Source organism: Thunnus maccoyii, chromosome 22, assembly GCF_910596095.1.
Source record: "Thunnus maccoyii chromosome 22, fThuMac1.1, whole genome shotgun sequence".
Lineage (NCBI taxonomy): Eukaryota > Metazoa > Chordata > Actinopteri > Scombriformes > Scombridae > Thunnus > Thunnus maccoyii.
In genome coordinates, this window is record NC_056554.1 from 6,293,513 (window position 1) to 6,312,272 (window position 18,760).

The following is an 18,760-nucleotide window of genomic DNA, read 5'->3' on the forward strand; positions in this document are numbered from 1 at the left end:
ACTCATACAGCATAATGGCATCAATTTTCTATATTATCATGTATTCTTGAATTATTACTGACAAATTTGCAATAACAAGTGAGCAGTATTTTAATGTAGCAACTTGAGATGGAGCTATTTTTACTACTTTTGGGTAGCTTAATATATAACAATGCATAATCACATGTTTTGAATGTAAAATGTTAATCTGCAAAGTTGTAAGTATAACTGTCAGATGGACTAAAAAGCACAACATACATGGGTGAACACATAGATGTATGTGAATGTATTTAATGTACATAAATGTGTGCAGAATCCAACCTCTCTGTCATATCTTCCCCCTTTTTCGTTATGTTTTGGGTTTTTTTTGTTTTGCTCTTTTGTTTCTCTGTAATTTAAACTTTTGATTTTTTTGAAATTTTCCTTGAATTATAAATTTGGATGCATCTAAGCTGCATACAGTATGTGAAAATCATTTTGAAAAAACAAAGTATATTAAAAAAAAAGAACAACACACTGAAATGTAATTGTAATGTAAAGTAGCAGGAAATGGAAATACTCAAGTAAAGTACCTCAAAATTGTACTGAAGTACAGAACCACTGAGACCCACCGTGATTTCTGATTAAACAGTATAAATTGCCTCGTGCAGCTCTGCAGCTCTACAAAGCAATAAGACATTTGATTTATCAAGGCCTACTGTGTGTGTGTGTATGTGTGTGTCAAAGCCTGGCTGAGAGGAGAATGACAATGAAATTTTTATGAAAGTCAGATTTGAGTCATTGAATCATTCACAGTGCTGGTTGAGATGGAAGCATGACTCATGATGGATTTTTCCTGCACTTGACTCAAACTGATCACTGAAAATAATGCATCCAAAGATGGCAACATGTTGGTCAAGAACATACGAATCCACCTGCCCTCTTAAAGTAATCACATTTAGATTTTTGTATACATAATAATATATGTAATATGATGAAACCGATGACTCTGTAAAAACTAATTAAAATGTAACCTTTTTATCACTTTTCTCTCACCAGCATAGATCTCTGATGAATTACTTTAATATTACTGCCCTCTATTGCTCAAACACCAACATTACAACCTATGAGATGTCTTCCTTGTTGTCTTGGTTGATTGGTGGAAAGCTATTTGTGAGAATCTGATTCAGGGAGATTATTGACAGTAAAATTGGGACAGATATCTCTGTCACAAACAGTCAAATAACAAACTAGTTAGCCTACAGTACATCACTAAAAAAACACAAACTGTCACTTTCAAGAAACATGTATTTCAAGCTTTTAAACTTAAATAACAAAGATCACAATGTGTTAAATACATGATTTCGACAAAAATAATGCAAAACCACTGATGCTTTTACCTTCTATACTGTAGATCTACATACATGGATTTTGTTAGCATTAGCTGGTATGCCATTTTTTAAAATTTTATTACATTATACAAGGTGACAATTCTTTGTCTGCTACATTTCAGAGACTGGCAACAGAAATATGGAATTATGGAAAGTCAGATCTGGTGAGCTCAGAGAGCACCATGACTTATTAGGATTTATTTTTATCAAAGAACAAACAGTAAAGAGTTCAGAAGATTCAATAAAATATACTTAAATCTCATTAAGATTTTGTTGAAAATACCCTAGTATCCATGTGTTGTGTGTGTGCATATATATATATATATATGTGTGATGTGTGTGTGTGTGTGTGTGTCTGTGTGTTTGTGTGTGTGTGTGTGTTGTCTCCTATGGGAAAGGGTTGTCGGGTGTATAGTTGAAACTGGCATCCAAGAACATGGCCAGGGTTCCCAGGGTGGTGATGATGACAAATAACCACAGGAAGAGACGGTCCACCACCAGGGCAATGAACTGCCAGTCTCCTGTCATCTGGAGGGAACACACACACACACACACATACACACACACACACACACACACACACACACACACAAAGGACTTACTGTAAGCACTGAGTCAGCAGTGTACTGTATGTATGCAGTGACACATGAACATCGCTGGGGCATGTTTGGAACACTCTGTGCTCAGTAACTGCATGCCGACTGAATAACAAGCTGCCTGACGGTGTGTGTCGTGTTGTGCATGTTTCTCACTGTGTCGTCCGTGTCCTGCTTCTTCAGCTGCTCGGCCATGTATGTCACAGCAGCGATGGCTGACTTCAGGTTGGGAGGGAGGATCAGACAGTAGCCGTCAGTGTCTGGGTGCCGCTGCAGCTGCACTGTGCTCTCACACCTAAAAGACACAGACATGGGGGGGAAGGATGTAAAGAAACAGAGATACACATGAAAAGACATATAGAACACTGAACTGCTGCAAATGTTTGTCTAAAACTTGTCTAAAACTTAAATATTAACTCATCAGAGAAACAATCTGAGCTTTTATGTGGAGCCCTACTGCAGATATGATAGATAATAAACTGTAAAAAAAAAGTACCAACTTATTGTTTAACTGCCTTAATTTTATTTCTTAAAGTTTCCAGAAGTGTGAATGAATCTTAATACCTGCATATTAACCTACTTTCACGTGCTTCTAATTTGTAATTAACATAATAACACAGATGCACCTTTATGTGCAGTTTATTCCTGTTTATAACCTGTAACCTGCACTTTCATTCATGCATTGTAATGTGCACCATCTTTTATTTATTTTTTTCTACTTTATTTTTTAATTAATAACCTTTAATTTAAAAAAACAATTGATGTAGCTATTCCATTTAATGTTTTATTGCTCATTATATAAGGATGATAGGGCTATACTTTTTTGTAAAATTAAAAAATAAAAATTAAAAATCCAGTTCTGAGTTTTACTGGATGGATGATTAAAAAAACTTGACTATATAATTTATAAAACTTTGACTTGTATTATAGGAGTGGAACCTTTTTTGTGGCAGATTTTATTTGTCAATCTTGGCACAGAAGACACAAATTATTTGTTTAAATGTAAAGTTATATGTAAGAGGTTATTTTTTTACTGACAAAATGTTTTAACACTGCAACACAACAGTACAGTACAGTGCAGGTGGGCTGAGCATTTGTATGCATGGCACAATAAATAACACAACTAACTATTTGACCTTGTATATTGAGCATCTTGGGCAGAAAATTTTCCTTCAGGATAACTACAGTCAATCCAATTTCCTTTTATCTTAGTTAAATATAATTTTTTTTAAATGATTTATCTGTTTATTATTATTTTAGTGTTATTATTATTTTATTATAGGCTGTTTTTATTTAGTGGACACATGGGCAGTGTCCCATGATTTTTCCAAAGGCAACACAGTCACACCTGGGTGTCATATTACTTACAATACTTAGACACATGTCCTCTGGAAGAAGTTAAAACATGCAGCAACACCCTTCACAAAAGCTCCATTAGCTCAGATTTATGTCGTGTAACCTACGTCATGAGCACACCATAGTTCACGTCTGCTGAAACAAACCAGCACTGACATTAGGTGTCCAGCGTAGGACACACGGTATAGAAGCAGATGTCAGTGTTGCCTCTTCATGCCTTCCTCCACATTCCTGCTAACATACAGTATGTGTCCTTGTGTGCCCTCTAGCCACTCACAGGCTTCCTGCAGCTCCACTGAGCACTGAGTGACAGCAGCAGCACACTCCCGACACAGAGGTGACATTGACACAACACTGGGTCAATGTTTATGTGATGCCATGACCTTTGACCCCTTCATTCTTACACTCACACAGCTGTTCCATAACCCAAAACATATGAGCGAGAGGGGGAGGTTTGTTTTGACAGCGTTCTTGTCGCAACATGCTTTTCACTGCTCAGTCAGAAATATTATTTTATAAATATCTTTTAATTGCAATTGAGGAATTTATAAAAACCATAAATGCAGATTGTCTTTGGAATTGCGAGGAAAATAATATAAAAATATATTAGCACAAACTATAATCTCAAAACTACAAATTATAATGCGAGATACATTTTCTTTCCCTATGTGTACATGTCAGTATTTGTTAACTAAGCAGATGACAGTTTCAAATTACGGGTTACAATGAATATATGTATAGGCAGTGTATAAGGAGACTGTGTCAAGTTCAAGTTCATTATTTAAATAATTTAAAAGGGAACATACAGGACTGGTTGCACGTTGCTTTTTCTTTTGCAGAAAATACCTTAAAATAGATTTCTAACAGAATCAGATGTGTTTTCAAGGATTTCCAGAAGAAAAACACAAGATGTTACCAAACCCTGTAATGTTTACTTCTCTATTTTCTGTGGTGAAGTGCACATTTCTTAATATTTGACCCTTACAGGTCAGGTCACAGTCTGACCACACGTTACACAAGTTCAAGCAAACACTTAAATAGGGTGTTAACTATTTGGTAACGATTCCACTTCCTCCTGCTGCCCTGTGTTTTCTGTCACCCCATTCACCCTTCACCTCTTGTGAAACATGGGTGTATTATGCATATCCTCAGTGTCAGGTGAAAACTTGATTTCCAGACTTTTAAACTTTTTAAATTTTCACTTTTTAAAAAATATGTGCTGTTTTCTAAAACTTGATTCACTTCTATAAGAATGGAAAGTTAAATCTTTCTAACACACTTTGTATAAATAGGGTAGTCTGTTGGTTCCTCAAAGTCGGCTTTGTGGTTTTCCCCTTACAACAATCATATCTGAACATTACTGTATGTTTTTCACTTGACTGAGGAGTATTTCAGCATATAGATGTCTCACAGTGAAATTAAATGTTCATCCTTCTGTCCTGTACAGGGGATCATATTAATAATATACAATATTTTATATAGTGCACATATTTTCATCAGAACAAATGTCCATGTGATGCTAAACATACAGTATATAAATGTCTTTTTTGTTGCTATATTTGAGTGTTATGAACTTATGACAGTCATTTACCATCACAGCCTGATCAATCCATCAACATCGCTACAGTAACAAGGGATGTATGTGGCCCCTTGTGGCATGTATATACATGTTGACAGCACATGTCTACCCTTCAGCTAAATGTCACATTACTGAACGTGTAACAGTATAATGAAAGGTTTGATCTCTTCACTGCACATAGGTTTCTCTCTCTCTCTCTCTCTCTCTCTCTCTCTCTCTCTCTCTCTCTCTCTCTCTCTCTCTCTCTCTCTCTCTCTCTCTCTCTCTCTCTCTCTCTCTCTCTCTCTCTCTCTCTCTCTCTCTCTCTCTCTCTCTCTCTGCTCTGTGAAAATACAGCACAACTGCCGAGGAGGGAAAGTTATTCATGAGTGGCGGTGTGATGAGCGGGTGAGGGTTAATTGGAAAGGTTATCACACCTGTCCTGTTTCACAACCACATATGAAGCAGTGCAGACACATATACTGTCTACAAATATGTGTTTGTGTGTTGGATTAGCACATACATGAGAAACAGTAAAAGCATATAGAGGATAAATCATACTGTACTGACATGCAGATTCATTTATTTTTAATATGTTTATTTTATTCTATGTATAACTCCACTGTATAAATTGTAAGTATTTGTATTTATACACTTCTGTCCAATATTGTGTGTGTCCTCATGTACATACGGTATATTTACTGTATATGAAAGCATACGTTACAACATATTGCCTTCTTTAAAGTCCTGTTCAGTGTCTTTATTTATTATCACAATATATGTTTCCAACAAATAAGTCTTGTTTTCTACAGCTGAGTCACAATGATCTTTTGAGAATTTTATCTTCATACTTATTTTGACTCTGATTAGTTTACTTGTATAAACTTGTGAAAAAGGTATTTTAGATTTTTTTAGTATAAATATATTCCTGCATTGCCCTTCATGTCATAGAATTTCCATGATTTCTTAGTTGATTTATTTGTTTGTCTGTACTTGTAGTTGTATTTTGTCTTCTCTTTTAATTATTCTATTCATACATTTTTTGGTTGCTTGTTTTGCTTATTCATTTGTTCATCAATTTGTTTATTTATGGGCTGTGCTCACTTATGCATTCATTTGCTAATGAGGGACAATATTAAGAATACTAAAGAACTTCACTGGAGAGAGACACAGAGAGATAGAGAGAGAGAGGGAGAGAGAGAGGGAGGGAGGGAGGGAGAACACAACATTGATACAAATGTGTAACCCTCTGAGGACGTCTGGCTCGTGCAGACTGGCACCTTCACTGCATGTCTACATACAGTCTATGTATGCAGTGTGGAGTTGTACAGTGTGTATATGGTGTGTATGGTGTTGATAACGTGTAGAACCTCTGGCACCAGTGAGAGGAAGGCGTCAGTGAAGGAGTGGGATAAGTTATCAGTGTCGCAAAGAGTCAGAGTGACAACAGATGGACTGCTGGACAATAAAAATGAGTGTGTGTGTATGTGTGTGAGTGTGTGTGTGTGTACATGGCCACAGCTCAGGGCAGAGCTATGTGGTGCCCTACGTGCTGCATGCCATCCACATTCCACAGCTTGCATTCATCACCACAGATACATGAAGCCCTTCTCATTATGACACTCACACTCTTAAGCAATCACACATACACTACTGACACTGTAGCTATACTTACTGTACATGTGAATGTATCTATATTGACTTATATCAGCATGCTCACATAAATACACATCTATGGGTGATGTAGAGCAGGACGCAGACTCTCACTCAACCAGTGATACCGAATAAATACAGACAAATGAAGACGCATACTAGCAGCTCACATCATCAAACATCCAGAAAATTCTCATAAATGTGTTGTAAAGGACAACGCCTGGAATAAACCTCTACAGTACACAGACTGGACACTGGTGCCTGTGTTTCTGTCTGCCTTAACAGCACAACCACCATCTCTTCCACATCAAAAACGACAAAATCCTCTTCTGCTCCGATCACTCAGCACTGGTCTTCCCCTCCACTCATCCAGCCCTATCCAATCTTCACTGTCCGTCCACCTCCTTTCTGTGGGATTACCCCCTAATGCCCAAACTAAACAGAGGCTTAGTAGCTGGCGACTGTGGACTGGGGTGCGGGGCTTAGCTGAGGCTGAATCTGATGCCTTTGGAACGGGATGAGAGGTGCACAGCACCAGGCCTGGTTCAGGGGACTGTGGAGCTGTTTAAGATAGCAGGGCTGGGTGGCAAGGCTGATGCCTACTGGCAGATTAACCAGAGTAAAGCCAGCACAGTTGGGCACACAGCACAAAATTGAAGCAAAATTTGAGGTAATGTGTATTTTGATCTCTATCACTGATTGATATTTCATTGGCAATAACCTATCCTTTGCTCAGTCAATTAATTAAAGCCTCAACATTTGTTGAACTAAACGCCTAAATTTTGGTAGGTCTAGGACAGTAACTGTGTAATTCTGAGCATTATGACCATCGTGGCTAAATAGCAAAGGAATAGTGCCAGCTGCCACAACTAGATTGAAAGGGGATCTTTTGGAAGGGGAATTTTGACCTACTTATGGCACTTGAGGAAATGTTAAAGGATCGCTAAAATTATTACAACTCATCCTGAGGGGAATGTAAATGTATGTACCAAATTCTATGACAATCCGTTCAATAACTTTTGAGACATTTTGCTTAAAACCACAAATGTCAACCTCATGGTGGTGCAAAATGAAAAGTTAGGGAACCACTAAAGTCATCATCCTCTGGAGACCATGAATGTGTGTACCCAATTTCATGGCAATCTATTCAATAGTTGCTGTAATATTTCATTCTGAACCAAAGAAGTGGACAGACTAATGGACCGAAATCGCAATCCATAAAGCCACGCTGCTAGCATGGATAAAAATGACACTTGGTTTACTCCCAGTACACTGAACTATTTGAAGATCCATCCTTTGTTGGTCAGAGTAGCTTTCAGGCTGTAATATTAAACTAGCTTTAAATACTGTATATGAGGCTGAAAGAAGTGCACATAGCTACTGTTACTGTCTTGACAGATTCTCTGAACTGCTGTGGTGATGGCTGTAATTCTGCCAAGTCTAGCACACTGTGTACTTTACTATAATAGCTGGTCTGGCATCTGATCCAACATTCACACTTTGGCAGACTCTACAAAGAAGATTCATGCCTGTGCTGGCTTTTATTAACATTAATAGAAATAGCTTTCTCCAGGTTTAAACATCAGGATCAGCACATCTTAGCCGAGAGAGAGGTTGAATCAGTATGAATGACCCTCATGGTCGTTATTTCATATCCATAGTTTTTAACTTGACAGGTCTTGACAGGTAAGAATATAGGCACTATAACATTTTGGAAGTTTATCACTCTCAACAATTCAAACCAAGAGCTTGGTTTATCTTTTGAGTCAAACCCAATCAAGTTTTTTTTAATCAAAGTTTAAACCAATATTTATGAGATTTATTTGAGTTTTCTGTTGTTTTGGGAAATCTAAATCTTTATTTTTTATAGAGAGTGTATAAAGTTTGTTGCTGGATATTCATACTGTCAGCAATTGGCATGAATGAAAGCTGAAACTTTAGAAGATGGATGTTTTTTCTTTCTTTTTCGTACCGCAATACAAGTGGGGAAAAAAAGAACAAAAACGCATCTTTACTGACTGGTCTGAAATGGGAAGAATGTCTTTCCTGACATAAATTTTATACTTGTAATCATGTAAGGAGTGATTCATCTGCTGTAGCCGTTATGGACACTCTATTCTGATGAGGCAGTATGAACTGTCAAACTGTGTATTCATGTCTCCAGGAGTCACCTTATAAATGCAGCCTTACCTGCCCCTCCAGGGTATGACAAGATCAGGGTTGATCTTGCGAAAGAAGTACTCTCCTCCAGGCTGCCGTCCACTGAAGCCTCGGATAGGGATGTCGTCTTTAGACTCTTCCTTCAGCAGAGGCTCCTCTGGGTTGGGCCTCATCATGCCAATGAACTTGGGCAGGAAGTGAATGAAGAACTGGGAATTTAAGGTTCAGAAATCAGGGTGAGTAATGAAATATATGTGCTTCTAATTCTTTATATATCTATCGGGATGCTTTAACAGACTAGGCTTAAACAATCCCAGCCTCACCTTCCGAACCCAGTGTGGCATGATGTGCGTGCTGGCTGTTCGGTGGTGCAGGTTGAGGACAACCACGCTCAGGATGACAGAGAAGGTGACCAGGATCATGGTGAACATGACGTAGTTGACAATAATGGGTATGGCAAGGGAAGTCTCAGGGACCTTGTCAGCCAGCAGGAGCATGAAGACAGTCAAAGCGATGAGGACAGAAATGGAGAGAGTCATCTTCTCTCCTGGAGAGGACAGGGACAATTTGATGAATTAATTAAGATAGTGAAGCAACAAATGTTACTCTACTGGCTTCTGGTTTGCATTGACAAATGCACGCATTTGTTTTGGAGAGACATGCAATTGCTAGATTGGCTTAATCTTTAAAAATGCTGGACCAAGGCATTACTTGCAAGTATTGAGTTTACTGGTAAGTTTTAGTTAAAGATATTTTGTCTGATTGATGCCTGTCTCACAGATATCCAAAAAGATGAAAAAAAATCATTTTCTGAGAGTTCAACATGTTTGGTTTGTTTACCGTCCATCCTTTTGCTTTCCCTTGAATCTGTAATTCCTACTCTCTCATCATTCTGGCCATACAGGACCAAATACTGACAAAGTAGATTCCTAGCCAAGGTCACTTTCCTCTGATCCATAATAAATCAAAATCCTTCCGTGCCTTTTAAGGTTGTCCTGCCTCATGATGTAGTCTGACACATGCCTCTTGTCATGACATTAGACAATGCATCACTGAGTAGATGTGTAGTCACAACGTCAAAACATGTCTGATGTGCTGACCTGCTCCAGGAGGCAGGTAGAAGACAAATATAGCCAACACGCTGGTGAGGATGCAGGGCACGATGATGTTGATGATGTAGAAAAGAGGCTTCCTCTCTATGATGAGGTAAAAGGTGATGTCCTCATACAGGTCTTCCTTAACGTTCTTCCTTGAGGGCTTGTGACAGATGGCCCACTCCCCGTTCTCTGTGAAGACCAAGGTGGGGAAGCAAAAAGTATTGGGAAGGGGGACCTAAATTAAGTGTTGGGAGATGGCTTTTCATTGGACATAAACAAGAATCGCTCTCTGCTCATTTAATAGTGCAGTAACTTGAGCATTAAAATTCATTTGTAACCATTGTAAACAGTATTTGCAGCAAAATAATCAAAGATTAAAGGTCCAGTTGAAAGCTCAGAAAAGCTTAAATGTGAAAAAGTGAACCTTTGACCTTGAGTACTGACTCAATATATTCCCCAACTTGTGGGGAATAACTGTGTACTAGACTGAATCAACTTGTAATAGCAGCAAAGTGGGATTTTGTTACATTATTATTTCATAAAACAAACTCCACACATTGTACACATTGGCTAGGACACAGGTTATGTGTAGATTGAACACTGAACAAAACTATGGGAAGCAGAAGAGGCTAGTGAATAAACATACCAGTGAAAGCGTTCTCATCTATAACAATCTCCTGGATCTCTTTGCCTTCATCGTCCAGAAAGTACTGCAGGTCCACCTCAGAGGCATCATAGGTATATGAGCGGAAAACCATGCTGCAGTTCTGCCAGTCAAACGGGAAATACGCAACCTATGGATTGTTGGGTGAAAGTCAATGAAAGAAGAAGAATAAACTAAAAGTGTTTGGCATATGATCCTCAAAGCCTGTACCTCTATAGAGCAGGAGCTGCGGTAGATGGCTGGGGGGAGCCAGTTGACTTTCCCATCACTGTAAACCAAGACGTTGACATACAGAGCCACGTCAAACTGACCGTCATTACTGCAGGGAGAAAAAAGAAAGCAAATGTGACATTTCACATTTACTTCTACATCTTTGATTTATTGTGGCCTTTAGTATGTGACATTCATTCAAAGTATATTTTGTACCTTTGCCTTACATTTGCCTTCTGTGAACTGTCGATAGCATGTATTTGGGCCCAAATATTTATACATTAATACACACAGACATGTTAGTAAGTGTTAATATTGTGTCAATAACAGATGGAACAGGGACTAACTGGGCTAAGTGGCAACAATTGTTTGTTTGTTGTTTGTTTCCCCTCTCAACCAAGTCAGATTATCATCAGATTATTTGTTTTGTCACAGGAAAATTTAAAAATGTGACCTTTAAAATTAGGTCATAGGTCATGCTAATATGTTTAAAACATTCACATATTTTGCATTGTTTTAGCATATTTCTGAACATATTTTAAAGTGGAACATGTTTCTTTCCACTTTTGTCTTCAGAGCAGATTGTCTGTAAATTATTATGGATGAAGTGGAAGACTGTCAATGCAGACACACTCACTTATTTATGAGGTAGATGTCAGGACGCCACACCTTGTTGGGAGGAATCCTCAAAACGTTAATGTTGTCATATTCCTCTGGGTTCCATGACAACCTGTAGTCTGTCCATTCCTGGAAAGGATGGAAGGAAGGAACGAGAGGAGGAAAAAAGCAGCAAGGAAGGGAGGGCAGAAAAACGAGAGAATGTAAATAACAAGCATAGCAGGAGCAGAAAAGAGGTGAAATCATTACCACGGTGCCCTGATGTCTCTTTCATTTACGTGCTTGTTTTTTTCCTGTCTTTGATAATTAATTTTAATACAACCAATGTGGACAGACTATCACACACACACACACATACGCACGCACTCGCACACCACTGTCATAACCACTCTAGCCGTCTTGAACTCTAATTAACGAGGGCGAGGTGCACAAGCGAAAGAGTGAGTAAGAGAATAAGAGAGATAAAGCAAGAAATAATTTGTGTTTATAAGAAGTGACAAGCCCATTTGAGATCAGAGTGACAGAGCAGCGGGGAGAGAGCAGAGGAGTCTGAGCAGAGCAGCAGAGCGAGCCTCAGTGATGAAGATGAATGTTTTCATCCTTATACCAGGTTCATGAACACGTTGGTTGTCATCTCGCCGTTCTTCTCGTTCTGTTGTGGGATAGAGAGACAGAGAGAGAGAGAGAGAAAGGAGACATAATTAATGATGCCACAATATCTTGTTGTGCATTACAGCGCTGTTACTCTCAGTGGAAACTAATTGGGTATAGATAACCATGACGCACCCTTTGTGTGATTGGATAACTTCATAAAATAACTTAATATATAGTGTAAATGATGCATAAGGATATGTTTGTATGTATGAGTGTCTATGTGCATGTTGCTGGTGTGTGTGTGTGTGTGTGTGTGTGTGTACTTGAATGGCTATCATTATGAGAATCAATTTGAGTTTTAGACCTTGGAAGTGAGGACATTTTAGGAAAGTGACTGATATTTTCGCTGGTCCTCACTTTCTGACATACCTTGAAAGGGCTGTTTGAGGGTTCAGACTTGGTTTTAAGGTCACGGTTAGAATTGGGTTTAGGTTCAGTTTAGGGTTAGGGTCAGGGTTAGGCATTTAGTTGTGATGATTAAGTTTAGGGTTAGGGGCTAGGGAATGCATTATGTCAATAAATGTCCTCACTAAGATAGCTACACAAATGTGTGTGTGTGTGTGTGTGTGTGTGTGTGTGTGTGTGTGTGTGTGTGTGTGTGTGTGTTTACCAAGCTGACTAGCTGGGAGAGGGTCATCCCTACCCGGACCATCACCTTCTCTTCCCAGTAGCGTGCCGGTCTGACTTTCAAGTTGTAGTTCTGAAATATCTTCTTATGGAGCCTCCGCTCTGTTTCTGAGGCTCCTAAAATTACAGATGCAAAGAGACAGAAAATGATGAGGGGGAACATGGAATGATAAAATAATATAACAAAAGCCAGCACCATCTGAAAAAAAAGAATAGCAGAGAACGGTGACATGGATGAAAAAGGAAGAACAGCAAAATAAGAACAAGACAAAACATGATAGAAACAAGGGAGAAGGGGGGATCATGCAAACTCGAACTGGTAGAGACTAATGAGTTACAAGTAAACAAAATCATCAGCTTCTTAAAAAGCTCCAAAAGTAGAAATGCTTTCAAATTTGACACCATGTTTGTTAAATCACACAAATATATTTTAACTCCCCCTATTGCTCATTTAATTAACTTGTCTTTTAAACACAGCTCCTTTCCTGATAACTGGGAATGTGCCATTGTCACGGCTATTTTTAAATCTGGAGTCCGCCTTGAAGCCAGTAACTACAGACCAATAAGTATACTGCCAGTACTCTCAAAGGTTGCTGAGAAAGTTGTCATTAAACAACTGATAACATTTCTTAATACAAGCAGCTTTGGTCTACATTGTATGCAATTTGGCTTTAGAACAAATCATTCCACCGAAACTGCTACCTTGCTCTAAATAGAGAAAATTATATCAAAACTGGACAAAGGAGGAGTAGTTGGTGCTGTATTTTTAGATCTGCGTAAAGCATTCGACACAGTCAATCATGATGTTTTAATATAGAAACTCTCTAAATTTAACTTCTCATCCAGAGGACTGGCATGGATGTCTTCATATTTATCTAATAGGATACAATGTGTCAAAGTTGGTGACGCACTGTCCAGTAACATGAAGTGCACAATGGGTGTTCCACAAGGTCCCCTAAAGTATTAGGTCCCCTATTATTTAGCCTATATATTAATGATCTCCCTCAACGGTGTCATGATGTAGAGCTACAAATGTATGCAGATGACACCATTGTGTACACACACGCAAAAACAGCTAAGTTAGCTGCTGCTAAGTTAACAATTGCATTGGAAAGGATCACAAATTGGCTTGATCAATCATGTCTGAGTCTAAACGTAAACAAGACAAAAGGTATGTTTTTCTCAAAAAACCATGGTACAACCTCCTAACGCTGATATTCTCATCAAAGGTGAAAAGACTTACATAGTTACTGACTTTAAATATCTTGGTGTGACACTGGATCCAAATTTGAACTTTAAGAAACATGTTAAAAAATGGTTAAAACCATAAAGTACAACTTAGCAAATTTTAGACATATTAGAAACTGTCTCCCTTTGTACGCAGCCAAGATATTTATGCATGCTATGATTCTTTCCCATATGTTGTATTGCATCACATGTTGGGGGCAGGCTGGAGAAACAGCCATAAAACCTCTTGAGTCCTTATACAAACAAACTAAAAACTCTGGACAAAAAGCCAATGCATTTCCATCACTGTAGGGTACTGGAGAAATACAATTTACTGAGCTTTGAGAATGTTAGATTATTCTCTAATTTGTGCCTAGTTTATAAAATTTTAAATGGTTTGGCACCTCCTCCACTATGTGATTTTGTGTACACTCACTGAGTAAGTTCTATTAGATCCTCCAGAATATCCTCTATACATGATTGTACCATGCCATTTCGTCACACTGCATTTGGACAGTCAGCTTTCTCTTTGAAAGCCACAACTCAGTAGAATGTCCTCCCTGATGATATGAAGAGCTGCAGTTCAATCAGTGCATTCAGAGCCAGGTTGAAGAATCTGCTGAAGGCTGCTCAGCTCTGTGGCCACTGAGTCTGGATTTGATCTCATGGTCTTCTCAAATAATCTTGCTTTTGGTTTGACATGCTTGCATTGTTAATTTCTGATTGACATTGTGGGTGTATGTGATGTGCTGTTGTGTTTAGCTTTGTATTTTGTATAATGTGTCCTGTCCTTTTTGCTTTTTACTGTTTGCTATTGTGCTGTTATATGTTTTTAGGGACTGCAGATGAAAATTAGCTTGAAGCCAAATCTGGTACAGTGCATCATTTATGTTAAAAACTGTACACTGTCCCGATAAATAAATAAATAAATAAATTAATTAATTAATTAATCAATTAAAAACGATTACTGGCTTGAGACTAAATTTTACACAATCTTATAGAAAAGGGACACATGAAATTCATATTTTTTTACTTACTTACTTACTTACTTTTCCAGACAAAAACCACAAGGAAATTTTATCACACTTAAAACACTTAAACACACATTTAGCTTAAATTTTTTTGACAGGTTTATAAAGGACTACATAGTGTTACAGCAGTCTAAAATATGTTAACCCCCCCAGTCAAAAATATGTTAATGTGTGTGTGTGTAATGTTTGAGCTTCACCGTGCAGAATGATGTATGTGCAGAGTTTGTTTTCACATTCATCAGCTGAAGGAGGAAACTTTCTCTCGCTCACCTTAAATCTCACACACCTAAGTTGTCTACTTACAAGCAGGATTTGTGACATCACAACTAGTTTGGAGCTAACATACAAGTGTGATGTGGAAACTTGAAGTCTCCAGCGCACATACACTGAGAATGGACTTTTAAGTAGGAGACATATGTTTTCAGCAGTTAGACTTGAACAATAGATGTGCAATATTTTTAACTAGATACTTAAACTATTTTTGTGGGGGGAAAAAACATCAGACACAAACTGTTATTTAAAGCAGAGTAATCTGTATATGTCTTATAACTATCTGTCTGTCTGGAGCTAATATTTGATGTTTTGACCTTTTTTTTCTCTCTTTAATTGTTTTTCTTTTCTTTTCTTTTCTTTTCTTTTCCTTTCTTTTTCTTTTCTTTTCTTTTCTTTTCTTTTCTTTTCTTTTCTTTTCTTTTCTTTTTTTGGTGGGCAATATTTTCCCATTCTTTTACCTTTTATTTTTGATGATAAAAAAAGAGAATGGAAGAAACCAAGAGCAAATTAAGAGTTAATAGAAAAGACCAAAGCTGGAAAAATGAGATAAAATACAACACAATCAGGGAACATGTCAATCTGCAGCTTTAAGTCACTGACACCCAGACCACAGCAGCTTTGTTCTCCGTGGATCAGTGAGTCAGACCTGCAGTGGTTAGGGGTTCAATTCCTTCTGGGATGACCCATGCTAAAAATATACTGCATGTAGTCATGTATACCCAGTATGGATGGACTGGTCTGTCTGATTCGCATTCTATTAGTGTCATAGATACTATTACTTTTTGATCTGGAAATAAATACTGTTGCTGAATGAGATTTTGTACGTATATTTTGCTTCCTTCCTATGGAAGAACGAAAACAGAAATAGTGTTTTATTCACTTTTTAAGAAAGGTGTGAAATGAAATATGTGGAATTTAATATTCAGGAGAATTAAGCACTCAGCGTGATGACATGGATTTCCAAAAATGTGTCTCAGTACTGGCTGACGATAGACTGACTTTCATTCCAAATATGTAACAAACTAACATGTGGAAAAGACAAAGAAGGACAGAAAGGATGTGGTGTACGATGGGTAGCAAAGGTGACTGAGCTAATGTAATTGATATGCAGCAAGGGAATGAGATCAAAGGGATGACTGGGATACCAGCTCCATCAGGGACAAAAATAGGCTCTGATTATCAAACAATGATGTGTTAATATGATTCATTATATGTTCTAGAGCAGGACAGTCAGGTTTTTTTTTTTGCTTTTTAAGTGAAACAACATCATAGGACATAGTAAGATCATATGTTTCCATTTGGATTGACCTTTATTTCTCCCACTCCTGCTCTTGCTCTCCTCTTTCTGTTGGCCCACCTCTTTAGGACAATATAGTTGTAAAATCACACTGGCAGTAGGACTTACAGAGGGACAGGAACAATACACCACAACCGCAGACGAGGTCACCAGCCAGTGCATTGCTTTCCAATCCCACTGCGGGGTCAAAGTCAAAGCCCTTCAACTGATTCCAGGTGAGGACTTCATCGGAAATCGATTCTAATCATGATTTTATCCAAAAACAGAGGAAGTGGAATCAATACCAATTTAGCCGAACTGACAGAGTGCAGTGGTATGTGAGATACTTGGCTGTTATCTCATCATATCTGATTTTAGCACAAAAATGCCTCAGTTCTTAAGTGTATGTGTGAAAATGGAGGTGGAAAAGATTCACTTCCAGGCAGTACCACAAGAAACAGGTAGTAGTGTTTGTACAGACGGAGGAATGGGAACACTGCACTGCCGGTCGCCAACAAGCACAGGGCAACTGTTTGTTTCCAAGCCTGATATGAGGTCGAAGGTCAAAGTCAACGGCAGTCAAACAGTTTTGTTTTTCTTTCCCCCCCTTTATCTCCTTCATTGTACATTTCAACATATACCTTATATCTTAATTTAAATGACACAGGAAAAAAATATTTCTGTTCTTTTAGTGTCAACAAAACTTTGACAAGCAAATGCTGTAAGCCTTACACAGAAATTGAGATTCAAGTTCTTTTCAAATTCTGTTTTATCTCATTCATCTTGAAAAATTAATATTTAAACAACTAAAATTGTGCTAAAAATGTGTTTAAATACTGCGGAAAATATCGGCTGATATAAAACTATTACCAGTGCGATCATGAGATCATTCAGTCGTCTCCACAAACACACACCAACAGTTCTTAAATGTTCTTACCAGTGAAAGCGAAGCAGAGGCAGCTGCATACGATGATAAATGTGTTCATTCTCACATTAATGTTCATCTTCATCTTAATTTGTCCAATCGTGACAGTCATGACATCTTCTTACACTTCTCTTGTGCCAACCAGAGGCCCCCCTCTCCACGATGACCACGCACTTTGACCCCTCTGCACCCTCACCTGGGACCTATAAGGATGAGCGTCTCCAAAAGCTCACACACACCTTTCTATCTCAAGCAAATAGATGCACACCTCCGATTGGATTACAGCTAGTTGGCACCTTCAGCGGCACACACTGTTCAGCTAACAGCTCTCTCTCCTTTCTCTTCTTCTTTTTGTGGCCATGGCTCCATGGGTGAAACCACGGCGTGATTGGGTGCGCGTGCTGGGAGTGACGAGAGGGCGGAATGTGTTTGTACTGGGAAGCCTGTGGGGAAGGCACCTGTTGGTGCTCACCAATCTGAGGTGGGGACTGAGGGGATGGTGGGTGGGAGGAAGAGGAAGTGGAGGGGGTGGGATGGGGTAAAGGAATGGCAATGGGCTACGGGTTATGACAATGGGGATATTTTTGGGAAAGAGAGCAAGTGGGCGGAGTGGAGCGTAGAGTTGATTGGGGGGTTGACTTTCTCTGTGGATGAAGTATTGGTGGTGGATTGGAGCTGAAGCGGTTAATGGCATTTATTGCTCATTTCAATTTTAATGCCTTCTTTATCCTTTAATGAACATCTGCCCCTATTATTCTTTGCTGTTAAATCACAATTCCTCAACCTCTTCCATCCCTTCACACATTTGTATCCACCCTCCCTGTTTTGGTGCAGTGGCAGTCATTCCCGTTATGCTGCCTTGAGTCTGGTATAAAGGCTGTTGGAAAAATGCTGGAATTCAAGCTGTGCATTATATCTCTGATCTCTTATTTCTCTTATTAAAAAGATTAAAACAAAATCAATCTAATTTAACAGTACTGATACTTAAATGGTTTGTGGATTTCATTGTTTCAGTAACTTATGTAATTGTTCCTGTATAAAAACAGTTCTCTTGAAAATATCCTGGACAAATTCCAAAAATGTATGTAAGCCACCGTGTGAAGAATTGTGTAAGATTCACAATTATGGTGCCTCCCAGTGGTAGAATCAAAAAAGACACTGTGGCATATTGCATCAGAGGGGACGAGATGGAGTGAAGGAACGACAATAGTTATGACAGTGTCTAATGAATCAATCCTGAGGATACTGAGATGAACAGGCTGAAGCAACACATAGACTGAACCAACTATGGTTGGGACTGTTTACTTTTCTACAAACAAAAAGATTATATAATCATTAAAATGTATGGCTTTAGGCACATAGTGGCTTTAAGTAGCGGAATTTTGGGTCAGAAAAAATTATACTTGGGGGGCATTTTATTCCCATACTAGATAGTCGACAGTAGTGAGATGACAGGAAATGGGGGTAGAGAGAGATGGGGAATGAC

The 18,760-nt window shown here is 38.4% G+C and overlaps 1 protein-coding gene across 1 annotated transcript; it reads right to left on the reverse strand.

Annotated features, from left to right (window-relative positions):
* Positions 1–1,677: 1,677 nt before the first annotated feature.
* On the reverse strand, positions 1,678–12,671 carry chrnb1l (cholinergic receptor, nicotinic, beta 1 (muscle) like). Its single transcript, XM_042401006.1, has 10 exons — positions 12,526–12,671; positions 11,869–11,913; positions 11,281–11,390; positions 10,644–10,752; positions 10,416–10,563; positions 9,773–9,958; positions 8,996–9,219; positions 8,703–8,881; positions 2,102–2,240; positions 1,678–1,877 (listed from the first exon to the last, which is right to left on the reverse strand). The coding sequence occupies exons 1-10, from the start codon at positions 12,565–12,567 to the stop codon at positions 1,737–1,739; spliced, it is 1,323 nt and encodes a 440-aa protein (XP_042256940.1). The 5' UTR covers positions 12,568–12,671; the 3' UTR covers positions 1,678–1,736.
* Between the last annotated feature and the right edge of the window lie 6,089 nt (positions 12,672–18,760).

Bases quoted from the DNA above. Each gene is read 5' to 3' on its own strand.
- chrnb1l (XM_042401006.1), bottom strand. From the start codon at position 12,567: ATGGTCCGGGTAGGGATGACCCTCTCCCAGCTAGTCAGCTTG. The intron at 11,914-12,525 runs GTAAACACACAC...ATCCCACAACAG, and splicing joins TCTCCCAGCTAGTCAGCTTG to AACGAGAAGAACGGCGAGAT. The intron at 1,878-2,101 runs GTGAGAAACATG...TGTTCCCTCCAG, and splicing joins AGCAGGACACGGACGACACA to ATGACAGGAGACTGGCAGTT.